Raw genomic sequence first — 13,291 nt, forward strand, 5'->3', positions numbered from 1 at the left:
TAATAAATACTTCTTTTCAATGTCAGAGACTCAGATGAGGCAGTGCCTCCCCAGTAATAACACGAAATAATCTATTAACGTATAAAATGCCATTGAGTGGTAAATTTTTTATTAAAGAAATTACTATGGCAAAATGTTTGTGAGGCACTGCCTCACCAGTAATAACGCGAAATAATCTATTAACGTATAAAATGCCATTGAGTGGTTTTTTTATTAAAGAAATTACTATGACAAAATGTTTGTAGTTAAACAATTAAAACGTCCAATTCTTTATTTGAATCCTTTAATGACAAAACAAAAAATCGTAGATTTAATATATCTTGATACGATAAATTTGATTGACTAACGGGAAGTACGGTAGTAAATAAATTATTTTACTGGTCATGTCTTTTATTTTTCAAGGATATCGATGATATTTAGTATAAATTGATGATGATAAAAGTATAAAATTTATCTTGTGGACTAAATGTACTTGATAAAAGCACTGATCATTCGAATTGTATGTTAATTATGCATAAATAATAATAAAATATTAATTTTTATAAAAATTTTATTTATAATAATAAATAATAATACATCCCTGTAATATTACTTACATATTTCATCATTTCTTAATACCCTGTACATTTAATCTAACCTTTTTATAGTAATTACACTTTCCTGATGAACATGAACTTGAACATAACTCTTTTCAATCAACTGATTAATAAAAAAGATTATCTTCTTTGTAATTACATCCATGCACAAGTAATTAAAAAATGAAATTAAACTTAATTCTATTTTTTAATTAACAACTGTTAAATATAAATTGATTTTTTTTTAATTTTGTCTATAATAATAAATAAAGATAAATAAAATATTATTTGCAAGCCTCTTTTGTTATTTAACAGATGAACAAAATATTTTGTAAAATTTTCAGTCAAATGGATGATAAAAAATTTACTTTGATATTTATAATTACAGCTAAGCACAAATAGTTAAAAAATAGAATTATGTTGGAATTTTGGACACCATTATAAATTCAAAATAAATTTGTTTTTTAGAAATTTTATTATTAATAATAAATAATGAAAGTTCATGTAATTATTTACACGTTTTTCTTCATATTTTAACATCCTGTACATTTGTTCTGACATTTTTCAAGGTAATTGCAATTTTAAGATGAACAGAATATTTTGTGAAAGTAATAACCCTTTTCAATAAATGGATAATAAAAAAAGTTTACTTCTTTCTAATTACAATGATGCATTTGTTAGTATTATGGGTTGCATTATAAATAGATATATTGAAATTTTGTTGATAATAATATCATATATGTTTTCCTTTTTCTAAAACATTTTGTATATTTGATGTCACATTTACGAACACAAAAAAAAGAATAATTGTTTTCAATATTATGGATAATACCACCTTCTTTATAATCTCATCTATGAACAAATAATAACTAAATAAAATTTTATTGGTCAATTTAGGGTCTATTTTAAATTCAAAACAAAAACTCTCAAGAAATAAGAATTAATGTTACTACTTTATAATGGCATTTTCATATTGTTAGTCCGTATATTTGATCCAATATTTTTATTGTAAATTCATGTTTTGATAAGGACAACAATTTATAAATATTAATATTATTAATAATAGAAATTTTAATATTAAATAATAATTATACTTACCTCTATTAACATTTTAACGTTTTCTCCGTATGCATTAGATCTATTAGATCATTGTTTTTAATTAAATAGGCAATAATAAAGTTTATCGACTTTAGAAGGTTTTAAATAAAACTAACAGCAGCGTTTATTCAGTAGTTATTGTCGAGAAATATTTTCCAGCTCATAAAGCTATAGTTATATTAATTAATGTATCTGAAGCCAACAGCCGCGGATATTACTGTGGAACGACCCGAAAGCTGCGACCGCAACCCGCCTCCAGTGCCATGGTGGGGGGACATACGGAGCGTGCGTCAAAACCACATGAATCGTAGCTCGACGATGTAGTCGCGTTGTAAACAATGTCCGTGGTGTGAAACTCTCGCCAGCAGCCTCCGCCACCAAAAAACCATCTGATTTGACCGGCTCAATCTCAGAGTTAGATTAGTCGGCAAATTGTAACCAACCCCGTTCAAAAAAACCGTTGTCGCAATGTTGTCGTGTGCCGCCGACGTGAACAGCACCGTGCTGGACGTCCTGTATTACAAGGAGGCGATGCTGGAACTGGTGCCGCCGTGGATCTTGGCCATCGGGTACATACCCTGGGTCGGGGCCATGATCGGCTCCCTTCTGGTCGGACTGAGCGGCGTCCTGCCCCTGCTCGTCATCCCCATTGACCAGACCGACGATCTCAGACAAGGAGGTTAGAAATTACGCTTTTATTTGTGTTGGATGTTTGTTACTTTTTGGCCACAACAACTGATTGTTGGTTTGTTTATTTTGCTGATTATCGTAGGTTTTGGATTGTTGTCAGCTGTTAGAAATGTTGTTTTTTCAAGGGCATTGTCACTAGGTGCTGATTGTTGGTCAGCTTTTTATCAATTAACGTTTAAATGACCGAAACAAAGAGCCCGTCAACATTAACACAACAAACAACAGCCTCCATTGTTCGCCTTGTTTAAGGTTAACGTTTTGTTGTTGTGGACATTGTCCTTATCGCAACTTAATGCAGCACCATTTAATTTCCTTTGTCCAGTTATTTATAAGTGTGAATAAATGAAAAAAATGGCGATAAATCCACAAAATTAACGCGCCATTCCTCCAAGATTTGAGGTTAGGTTTTTGTTTACATCCTTTTCTTACAAGTTCACGTGCTTAAAATCGAGCCAAAAATCAATATCGCGGTGCGAAAAACATCGTTTTGACCCGGAATATTGGATTAGCACCAATCGGAGACGTGCAAGGTCGAGATTCTCGTCGACCTTTTGTGTTTATTAATAACATGCCGCGAATCGTCCATTGTGTGTGCATCAGTGTTAATTTCAGGCCGCGTTTCAGCAATTGTCCGTACAATTGAACGGGTTATCTAACAGTCTGATAAAGTGCCGTTTCGCAACAGACCCAACAAGACTGACACACATCGCGGATGCTGACTTCGGCCGGTGAAAACGAAACTGCGTCTCGTTTCTCCTATGATCTTTTCTTTAGTTCTTCCTTGTTCGTTGATTATTTCAGTCGTAACGTCGACAGCGATGTGTTTATGTTTTTAAAACGGGCAAAATCTTTTGTTTTATCGGGTTTTCCCCCCTATTTCTGATACGCATACGAATACTAAAAAGCATTCATTATAATTAGCACATAGATAAGGATTGGTCACGTGACTGTGATTAATTCGATGTCAGGGTTAAAGTGCACAGGTTCTTTTACTGGTCAAAACAACTACGTTCGTGTTGTTTGTTTGGCATTTTAAATGCAATATGCCACCGAAAATAAATCTTTTGCTTCGTCATATTACTTAAAAATACATTTCAGGTGTTCACACTCATTAGCTTATCTTCACAACGTAATTATTCCGTCTTGATTATACAACATTACGTTACATTTCAGCAAGGGCTATTATGTGATTGTTTTATCTCCATATTTCGTTAAGAAATTGTTTAAATGTTTTAAGGTAGACTTGTATTAGGCATTAGGTATCTACTTTATCTACCCTAATGTCAAATTATTTTATAAGCTTACACGAGAATATCTCATTAAACTAACAATATACAGTGGTGGTCATTATAATAGGAACTTTAAATATTTTAAAGTAGACTTGTATTAAGCGTTAAATATCTACTTTATCTACCCTAATGTTAAATTATTTTATAAGTTTACATGAAAATAACTCATTAAACTAACAATAATATACATTATACAGTGGTGGTCATTATAATAGCAACTTTTAAAGTGTTAAATATTAATTATTTTCACAAAAACTAAAAAAATTTACTTTTTTTATGCAGTATTGCAAAAACTGATGTATACTTATTTTTATTAAATGTGTAATTTTAATTTTCAAAGGGATTTTTAATAATTAAATCTAGATTAGTTAATTTTATATTAACTCTATATTTTTTATGAAGAATTTGGTTAGAAACGTGATCCTCCCATGTTATTTATATTCTTGGACAAAAGTTTTGGAACTCTAAAATTTATTTGTTTATTATTCGAATAGTTAATAAACAACGAATGATTTAAATAAAATTACTCTTCTATAACCTGTATAAGGGATTAATGCTGAAATTCTGAAATTCTATTTACTGTTATTAAGGTATTATAACGTAAAATAGAATTTTATACAAAATTAACCTTTTTATTTGGACTTAACTTTGGAAACTTTAGTAAATAATTTAATTTTCGAAATATATACCAAAAACAAATAGAAGAATTAATATTTTGTTGCATAACCATTAGCTTGTATGACACAACCAATTTTCTGGTAAATTCAGGAGGTATTTTTTGACATTCCATTTGAAGCCTTTTCAGTAGCTCTGCCTTATTTTTTATTGTGTGCTGTTGTATATTCCTTTCTAAATATTCCCAAAGATGTTCTATAGGGTTTAGTGAATGTCATGGCAAAACTTGTTCTTTTTCTTGTTCGAACCAGTCTTTTATGTAATTAGAAGCATGTATGGGATTGTTGTCCTGTTGAATCAATCATCTTAATCGTATATTATCCTCCGCGAAATATAGCATGTGGTCCTTTAATATCTTTTCATAAACAAATCGATACATTTTTCCTGTAGTATTGACCAACGGGCCAACGGCCTTAAATAAAATTTAAGGGGTCTTCAAACTTAAACTGGGTCTTTAACTACTTCTTATATTTTTTTTTATAATACCGAAGTAAACTGCAGTGTACACTGTGTATTATTAATTTGTATTTTAATATACAGAGAGTTTATTTTAATTTTATTTTTTATAATTATTGTTTATTATTTATTTTATGTTATGTCCGTCATAATTTTGAATTTATGTTTAAGATCGTTTTCATGTTGAAACATTCATTAAATGTTCATTTCTTCAATATATGGAAGCAAATTGTTTAATGTAACTTCAATTTTTTCGTAGCTACAATTTTAGACAAGATTTTTAAATGTTTTAATATTACAGGAGAGGATTGACTTATTTAGCCCAAACTCTTAGCCATCTCCACTTGTCTGTCTTGATCTTAGTAACAGCAAAATATAATTTTTTCTTGTAGTTCTCTTTTAACCAATTATTAAATAATTGTAACAAGCAAAGGTTTAAATTCACAAAGATCAATAAAAGACCATAAAGTATTAAATTTCTTACAAGTTTGTACATTGAAGAATAAAAAGTACGGATTTTTTTAAAGAATAATATTAAATTATCCATTAGTATAAAAGAAAAATAAAACAATTCAAATAGTACATTTCCTATTTTTAATATATTTTAATGTTTCTATAATTATGGTCACTATTATACATACTTTTATATCTAAATCTAATTTCTACTTTATCAATGTTATTCAAATTATCATGTTTATTTACAGTTGAATAATTTTAACAAACAAATTTACGTTTTAATACAGGACAAATATTCTCAACTTTTGAATATATTTTAATATTCATATAAGAAATTCATGCTTTCATTATCAACATTTTACCTACTACGAAGAAATCATAGATGTAGTTCCATATAAAATTAAATTACTATAAACATTTTTGCCAATTTTCGCCTCATACTGTAAGTGGGGATACATAAAAGAACGGAACTATTACTTAAATCTAAACAAATTTAACCATTAATTCCTTAGTAAACTCAACTAGAATTTTTAAAACAATTTATTAACTACACAAATCTCCTCTTCGGATTTCAAGTCGAATAATGTTCGAATATTTAAAATAATCGGAATCGGAAATTTCAATAAATGCGACTGAAATATTGAAAATCAATAACTCCTTCTATTTTATCTGCACCATTTACATAATAAAAAATATTAAAACTTAGAACAATTTATTCCTTTGAACATGAGTTCTCATATCCATATCTGGTGAGAAACGGTAGCCTTAGATAGAGAGTCTGACTGGCATACAATTATTGTGTTACGGAGATCTGCGATAATCAGACTGAGATAATTCCACACAAAACATACCTATCGAATCTGCATTATTGCGAATTCTATTTAAAATTCCACGTTGTTCCCATTGTATTGAAATTATGCAAATAACTGGAATTTGTGTTTTGTAAATAAACTACAAATAAGTGCATTGTAAATAGTATTTGAATGTTGCAAAGTTATGTAAAATTCGTGTTTTGGAACTGATAAAATTAAGTGGAAAGTAATATCATATAAAATCGATGTTTTAAAAATAGCAAACAGGAATCAGTAATTGATTTCGTTACGTCACCGGTTTGATTTAATGCATTGCCAACTAATTAATAAAAATATGCTTGAATTTGCAACAATTTAATTTACAATAAAATAGTTTAGAGGCTTATTAAGTAAATGATGTGTTAATAATAATAAACTCATCTGTTGTTATCTCGGTTCAAATTGTTGACTCATATTTGGTTGGTGATTATAATTGTAACAAAAACTGTTAAATATAGGACACAGTTGCGTGGGTCTTCTTTAGTTTTTGACCAAAAACAATGGATGACATTGACATTTCTTCCACCAAGGTCGGAATTGTAATATATGGGGAAATTGAAGTCGTTTACCAAACGTTAATGAGGTAACAGAACAAAGACAATTATTCCCATTTTGTAATGTTACATCTATTAAACACTTGCCATTTTATAAATTTCCTCTTAAATCTTAAATAACCACATGAAATATGAAATTTTAAGTTACGCCATTGAACATTTTTTATCAAATTTCTGCAGCATTGGATAAGAAGTTAAATGGACCATACTAAAATCAATATTTGCTTCATGACGCAAAAACCGCGTTAATTTATTGCACAAAAATCAGTGCACAGAGAAAGTAAGTTAACTAATCCGTACTTGAAAAAAAAAAATCTGAAACATTATCAGTTAATTATAAATAAATTAATGATCGTTAAAACGTGAATGATAAGAGGAAATAAAGGATATTCTGACTGGAATTGTTTTTCAATATTAATTGAGACTCTTCAACCGAAAACGCAATCTGTGCACGTAAAAGATTAGATTATCCCATTTAACTTTGAAAATTAACAATGGCAGATAAAAATAAAGTCTAAAAAATTGTGCTGTAATAGTTATTTTGATAAATTGAATTTAATTTGTAACACTTATGTTGCCAAAATGATATACATGTAAATGATTAAATTTTTTTAATTTCTACAGCTAGTGCCAACACGTTAAAGACTTTGCTCAGCTTCGCAGTTGGAGGGATTCTAGGCGACGTTTTCCTCCATTCCTTACCGGAAATATTCGCCAACGAAGTCATAAAAAATGGTAAGAACACTAATTTTTAACTGTCAGACAATAATAGTTTTATCATTTTTATCATTTCAAGTACATGAACCTAGATTTTATAAATTTGGAACAATTATACAATGTTGTTTAACACTGTTGTTACACAGTGAGGAATATAATTGTAGTTCTTGATTATCATCACGTACAAAACAGTCAATGAATTTTCCATAAACCAATTACTTAAAACGTCTGTAACGTCTGTAAAAACGTTCCTTAAGCTGAATTAAAAATTAATCACACTTCTCGCGATTCAGCACAGTGTACAGCTGAAACGTCACGTATCAAAAGTCAAGAATACGACAAGAGACTGCCCACACTATACGTCCCAATATTGAACAAAGGCAAAAAATACAACGAGCGGAATTACAGCCGGTCATCTCACAGTTCCTTCTTGTTTAAATTGCATTTAGCAGCTCGTATGGCAGTGATTTAATTCGTCCAGTGTAATTCCGGTGACGCAATCGCAATTTTAAAATTAACTCTCCCACACGCACTTATGTAGATTAATTAACAATTAAACAGATAACAGATTCGATCTCGAATCAGTTTCGGGATGCCTGACAATAAATTTGTGGGGTGCTGGTTCGGAAAATCGAATTGAATCGCTATTGAGGACCCGGATAATTGTTTTACGATTAGGTGGGCTGGTGCGATTAATTTTATAATCGTGTTACGTGTTATTTTTGCACCTCTGTTTGAAGTTAGGCTGTCAAATTGTTCGGCAAAGCGCTGTGTGAAGTGCTTTGCAATGATGTAATTACAAATAAAGCATGTCATGATCTGCAGGAAGAAAAGCTTTGAGAATAGAGTGCACACAGGAACTTGCTTTCAAAAAAGAATTGAAGGAAGTTATGTTACATACATCTTTTCCACTTTATATGTTCTCACTATTATATTACTCTATTTTGAATTAATTAAAAAATCGGAGTACCAATATTACAACAAATATTTTGTCAAAATAAATATTAATAAATAAAATAATTTACTGCACAAATTAGAAAAAAAAATGCTTAATAATTCCTTGGGAAATTAATAAAACAAAATTAAGAAAAAAATAAAATATTAACTTTTATATATTTTTAGTAAAGGAATAAATTGTAGAGCTACTCTTGGAAAGTATGGTAAGTTATACCCTCCAAGAATATTATCAAGCTCCTCCAAATTTTAAGTCTGGTGAGACATACACTGCCTCATATGTAGAGCTACAAATTAAAAAACATAATCATTTTATTAAAAGAACGATTCTTTTTAATTTTAATTAATTTTTCAATTATTAAGAGTTTAAATATTTCATATCTCCCTTTATATAAGGATATCTTTATTTACATAATTTTTATATAACTTTTTATATCCACATGTCTCAGTTAATTAAAGAATGATTCTCTTCTCAAGGAGTAGGTGTAATGTCTTGGTCAGCACAAAACCCAAACCTCAAACCAACTGAAAACCTTTTGGATGAAATTGATTGGAAAATACATGCAAAAAGGCTGTCAAATTTGAATGAACTCTTTGAAGAAGTTCAAAATCAGTGGAAAGAATTATCGAACAATTATATTGAAAAGCTACTGAAATCAAAGAAAAAAAAAGTGTTTAGAAGAAGGAAGGTTAAATGTACATAAAGTTATTTTATATTATAGTTTCTCTATTTTTGATCCTTGAATTTTAATTCAAATATTAATAAATTCCTAACTAAATCCGACAATAATATGGATATTTAAACGTACACTTTTATCAAGATAAATGAAAATTTCTACATATGAGCAATAGTGTAGTTTTAACTTAGATTACCATATTTCAAAATTTCAATTATAGTGGCAAAATAGAAGAATGTCTTTTTGAGATATTTTACGGTGCCACACGACATATAAACGAGAAATAAACGTAATAAAATGTTTTCAAATCCTTGAAATGGATTTTTGAAAATAAGAGTCTTACAAGAAATGGAAAGTTGTCCAGAGCTGCAAATATTCAAATTTTAATGGTCAAAATATCTTTTTAATCTATAAATTCAAATTATCTACTTTAGAGTATTTGTCCTTCTATTTATGATGTTTGTCTTAAATGTGTCATGAAGCATTATACCCACCATCTTGTTCATAATCGATGTAACTTAAATTATTTGTAGGACATAATATTTCCACCTCATTCTTCCATCCATATATTTTTCTAATTAACAATTAATCCAATCTAAAATTAATTTCGATGTGCCTTAACAATAATTCTGTGAATAATCACTGATGCAAATTCGAATAATAGTTATGTAATTGACTGGAGTAATGCGTTTAATTATATAATCGCGTTACAATACATTATTTTTACACTTCATTAAAGGCTGTGAAATTCTTCAGTAATACTAAAGTGCTTTACAAACACGTGATTGCATGCATGTATGTCATGACCTGGAGAAGGAGAAGAGGAACAATGGTGTGCATCATTGTCAAAGCAGGAACCTGCTGTAGATTTGAACTTTCAAAAAAGAATTGAAAGAAGTTATATACACACTTTAAATTATGACCCAGGAGTAGTGAGCACCGACTCCGGTGCATGTATCCTTAATATTAATCATCCTCGAGGTAATTAAAGGATTTTTTGCAGTTTTTTTAACAAAAATTTTTGGATTTGACCTCCAACCAATTGATTGTTGGATGTCATTCAACAATAAACATTGCGGAAAACTGGTTGGGATAATCAAAATGCAATTGAATCACCAATGCAGATTCAAATAATTGTTTTGTAATTGACTGGCCTAATACGTTTTATTTTACAATCGTGATGCCTCATGTGTTATCCGATTCTCAGAACTGTTTACCACTGATTTACAGATGGACATGGCGCAATAAGCCGCAGCGGTATCCTGGTGCTAGTCGGACTGATCGTGTTCGTCGCCATCGAAAAACTGTTCTCCGTAATCGAACAATTCGGCGAACGGGACTTGGACGAGCAAGCCGAGAACAACAACACGAAGGGAATAACCGAAGAGAACAAGAAGCGACAGGTAACGAACGTCCCGAGCATTCTCCCGGCTGGGTACTCACACACGTTTCGTTTTACAGATAACCGGGTACTTGAACCTGGCGTCCAACACGATCGACAACTTCACCCACGGCCTGTCGTTGGGGGGCGCGTTCGTGGTGTCTACCAGGCTCGGCGTGTTCACCACGTTCGCCATACTGGTGCACGAAATACCCCACGAGGTCGGCGACTTCGCCATTCTCCTCAAGTCCGGCTTCACGCGGTGGAACGCGGCCGTCTTTCAAATACTGACGGCCGGCGGCGGCTTGATCGGCGCCATGTGCGCCATCGCTTTCAGCGGCGCCGGCAACTCAATGGGTACATTATTTTGTTACGATTTATTAATTCAACAAAGAGTTTTGTTATAGTTGTTCAAACAGAAGCATTAGACAAAACAGCGTGTTTGCCTAACACGAGATACGAGATATTTTTATTAAATTATCTGGGTTCAATGTGATAAGCCCAAATTCTAAATACATATTAGAGTCCCACTCGTAATATAATTTAATTATCATCAAATACGATGAAATTTTATTGAACAACTTTATTTTATTTTATTTTAGAAGCGAGAACATCCTGGATCCTGCCATTCACTGCCGGCACATTCCTGCACATCGCTCTCGTGACCGTACTTCCGGATTTGCTCAAGGAGGAGGACCCGAAAGAATCGTTTAAACAGATGCTGGCTTTGATAGCCGGCATTGTGATTATGGCCGCCGTCGCGACCATCGAGTGATTCCGTGGACAATGAAGAGATTATTCGGCCCTCATTTTGTTTTATTATAATTTTTTTTAATATTTTTGTTGCCATATTTTTTTTAATAGGTTAGGAGATGAGTGATACTTTTGTAAATTTTAAGAGCAGTATTTATAGATTATAGTCCAATGGGTTAATTAATTCGAAAACATTGTACATATTAAAAACTGAAATAGTGCAACACAGGGTGTTCTCTACTACTTATTTTCGTATCAACCAAAAACGATTAGACATTTTCGGAAAATTAATTGCTGTTATCAATAATTTGATCAATCCAGCTTTATTTGAAAGCCGTACATTTTGACTTGTTAGTTTTGTCTGACTTGATTTGATTATTTATTTTGTTTCGTTATATATATTGTAAAATATTTCATTGAACTTTAAATTGATAAATTCTAAGAACAAAAATTTTGTGATACTTATGACAGTTCATCCATTTATTATCATATATTGTATATTTTATTATATAGTACTTAAAGTGCTCTTTGTATTTTATATCCAATGTAAATAAAGTGATATAAAGAGTAACTTGTTTTTTATTCATTTAAGGGTTCAGCATTACATTAATATGAATGTTAAAATTGTAAGGTTTTCTATAAATAAAATTAGTTATGAGGTTTTGATTTAATTCTGGATAATAACCTAATTAATTTTTAGGCAAAAGAAGTTGTCATAAACAATTCACAAACCTTACTTTACAAAAGCTGTTCAAAGTTTTCTCCATTGACCTGCAAGCAAACTTGGGCCCGTCTTACCCAATTTCGTCGCACCAGCTGCAGAAAAAAGTACAAAAACAAGGTTTAACTTTAACATTTTTATCTCGTTTTCTGTTGGACTTTTATTAGAATTTTTGAAGTGAAAACTTCTTTAGCCGCGTTGGGCACTTTTTTGGGTAAGGGAAAATCCTATGGGTTCGCCTCATAACTGGCGCACACGCCTTATACACTTTTTGGATGGGTGAAATCTCGTGCGTTCGCGTCACCGACATGTTATACCAGTATATCTGTAGCTATACAGCTGACGTATAGTGCTTGTATATCTTATAAGTGAAATTGAATGGATTTAGTGAAAAATTCAATGTTTATATACTGTGCATTGTTAAAATAGTGTTTTTGTTTGATTATTATTTGAATGGCCATGTCCATGATCGAAAACTGAGTACTACAAAATATAAAACGACAATCGATACCGTTTTTAAGCAATACTTAAATAAATTTGAATCAAACATTTTCATTTCTTACTTTAGTTACCATAAGCCTATTGTATCTTTTTTAGAACAAAATGAAATAATTGAAAGTACAAAAAGTCTAAGTATTATTGAAATTAATGACAATGATGCAAACAATAAAAATAATGTTAAAAATCAACTACATTGAAATTTAAGTAAATACAAATACTATCCATAAATAATATGATTGTATATTAATTGTTATTTCAATTGAATTGTATTTATATTTTGTCATGTTCTTGTACAGCCCATAATATATTTGAATAATAAAAAAACACACATGCATATAATTATTGCATGGAGTGAAAATAGATGTAAAAACCAGATTGATGTTGATAATTTTAATTCAAACATTATAAAAATTTTTACGTTTTTACTTCTATCAGCAGTCTCTGTAACTGCCAATTTTAATTTTTTTAAGAAATCGACTTATTTAGAATTCCAAATTTTTCCTCTAATTTTAGAAAAAAAACGAAACAAAAAATGTTTGGTACTTCGTATCTCAGTTGAGAATCATTTTAGGACTTTTCTTCAAAAAATGGGCTTATCCTGTATATATTAATTCAATTCAATTCCATTGAAAATTTGAAATCTTATATCTTATACACAGTCGAAAACTGTTTGATCCGACTGAATTTTGAAAGAGGCATCATGCACGACAGAGACAGTAAAAGTCTGTAAATTTACTTCGTAATGGGAATCTTTTACTGTCTCTGTCATGCATGATGTCTCCCTCAAAATTCATTAGGATCGAAGGCTTTCTAATCAGAGTAATCATACCGAATTATTATTAATCATAATCATACTTAGATAAATAAGATTATTCATGATTTTAATGTAATCTTGAATTATAAATAATGAATATTATTCAAGTACAGTAATCATGAATAAAAA

At 30.5% G+C, this 13,291-nt stretch overlaps 1 protein-coding gene across 1 annotated transcript; it reads left to right on the forward strand.

The window, feature by feature from the left end:
- Positions 1 to 1,987: 1,987 nt before the first annotated feature.
- On the forward strand, positions 1,988 to 11,697 carry LOC109602276 (zinc transporter ZIP13 homolog). The gene is made up of 5 exons (XM_020018613.2): positions 1,988 to 2,352; positions 7,269 to 7,379; positions 10,223 to 10,395; positions 10,454 to 10,730; positions 10,976 to 11,697. The coding sequence occupies exons 1-5, from the start codon at positions 2,142 to 2,144 to the stop codon at positions 11,146 to 11,148; spliced, it is 945 nt and encodes a 314-aa protein (XP_019874172.1). The 5' UTR covers positions 1,988 to 2,141; the 3' UTR covers positions 11,149 to 11,697.
- Positions 11,698 to 13,291: the final 1,594 nt, after the last annotated feature.

The sequence above is a fragment of the Aethina tumida genome, chromosome 5 (genome assembly GCF_024364675.1).
Source record: "Aethina tumida isolate Nest 87 chromosome 5, icAetTumi1.1, whole genome shotgun sequence".
NCBI lineage: Eukaryota > Metazoa > Arthropoda > Insecta > Coleoptera > Nitidulidae > Aethina > Aethina tumida.

Bases quoted from the DNA above. Each gene is read 5' to 3' on its own strand.
- LOC109602276 (XM_020018613.2), top strand. From the start codon at position 2,142: ATGTTGTCGTGTGCCGCCGACGTGAACAGCACCGTGCTGGACGTCCTG. The intron at 7,380-10,222 runs GTAAGAACACTA...ACTGATTTACAG, and splicing joins CAACGAAGTCATAAAAAATG to ATGGACATGGCGCAATAAGC. The intron at 10,731-10,975 runs GTACATTATTTT...ATTTTATTTTAG, and splicing joins CGGCGCCGGCAACTCAATGG to AAGCGAGAACATCCTGGATC.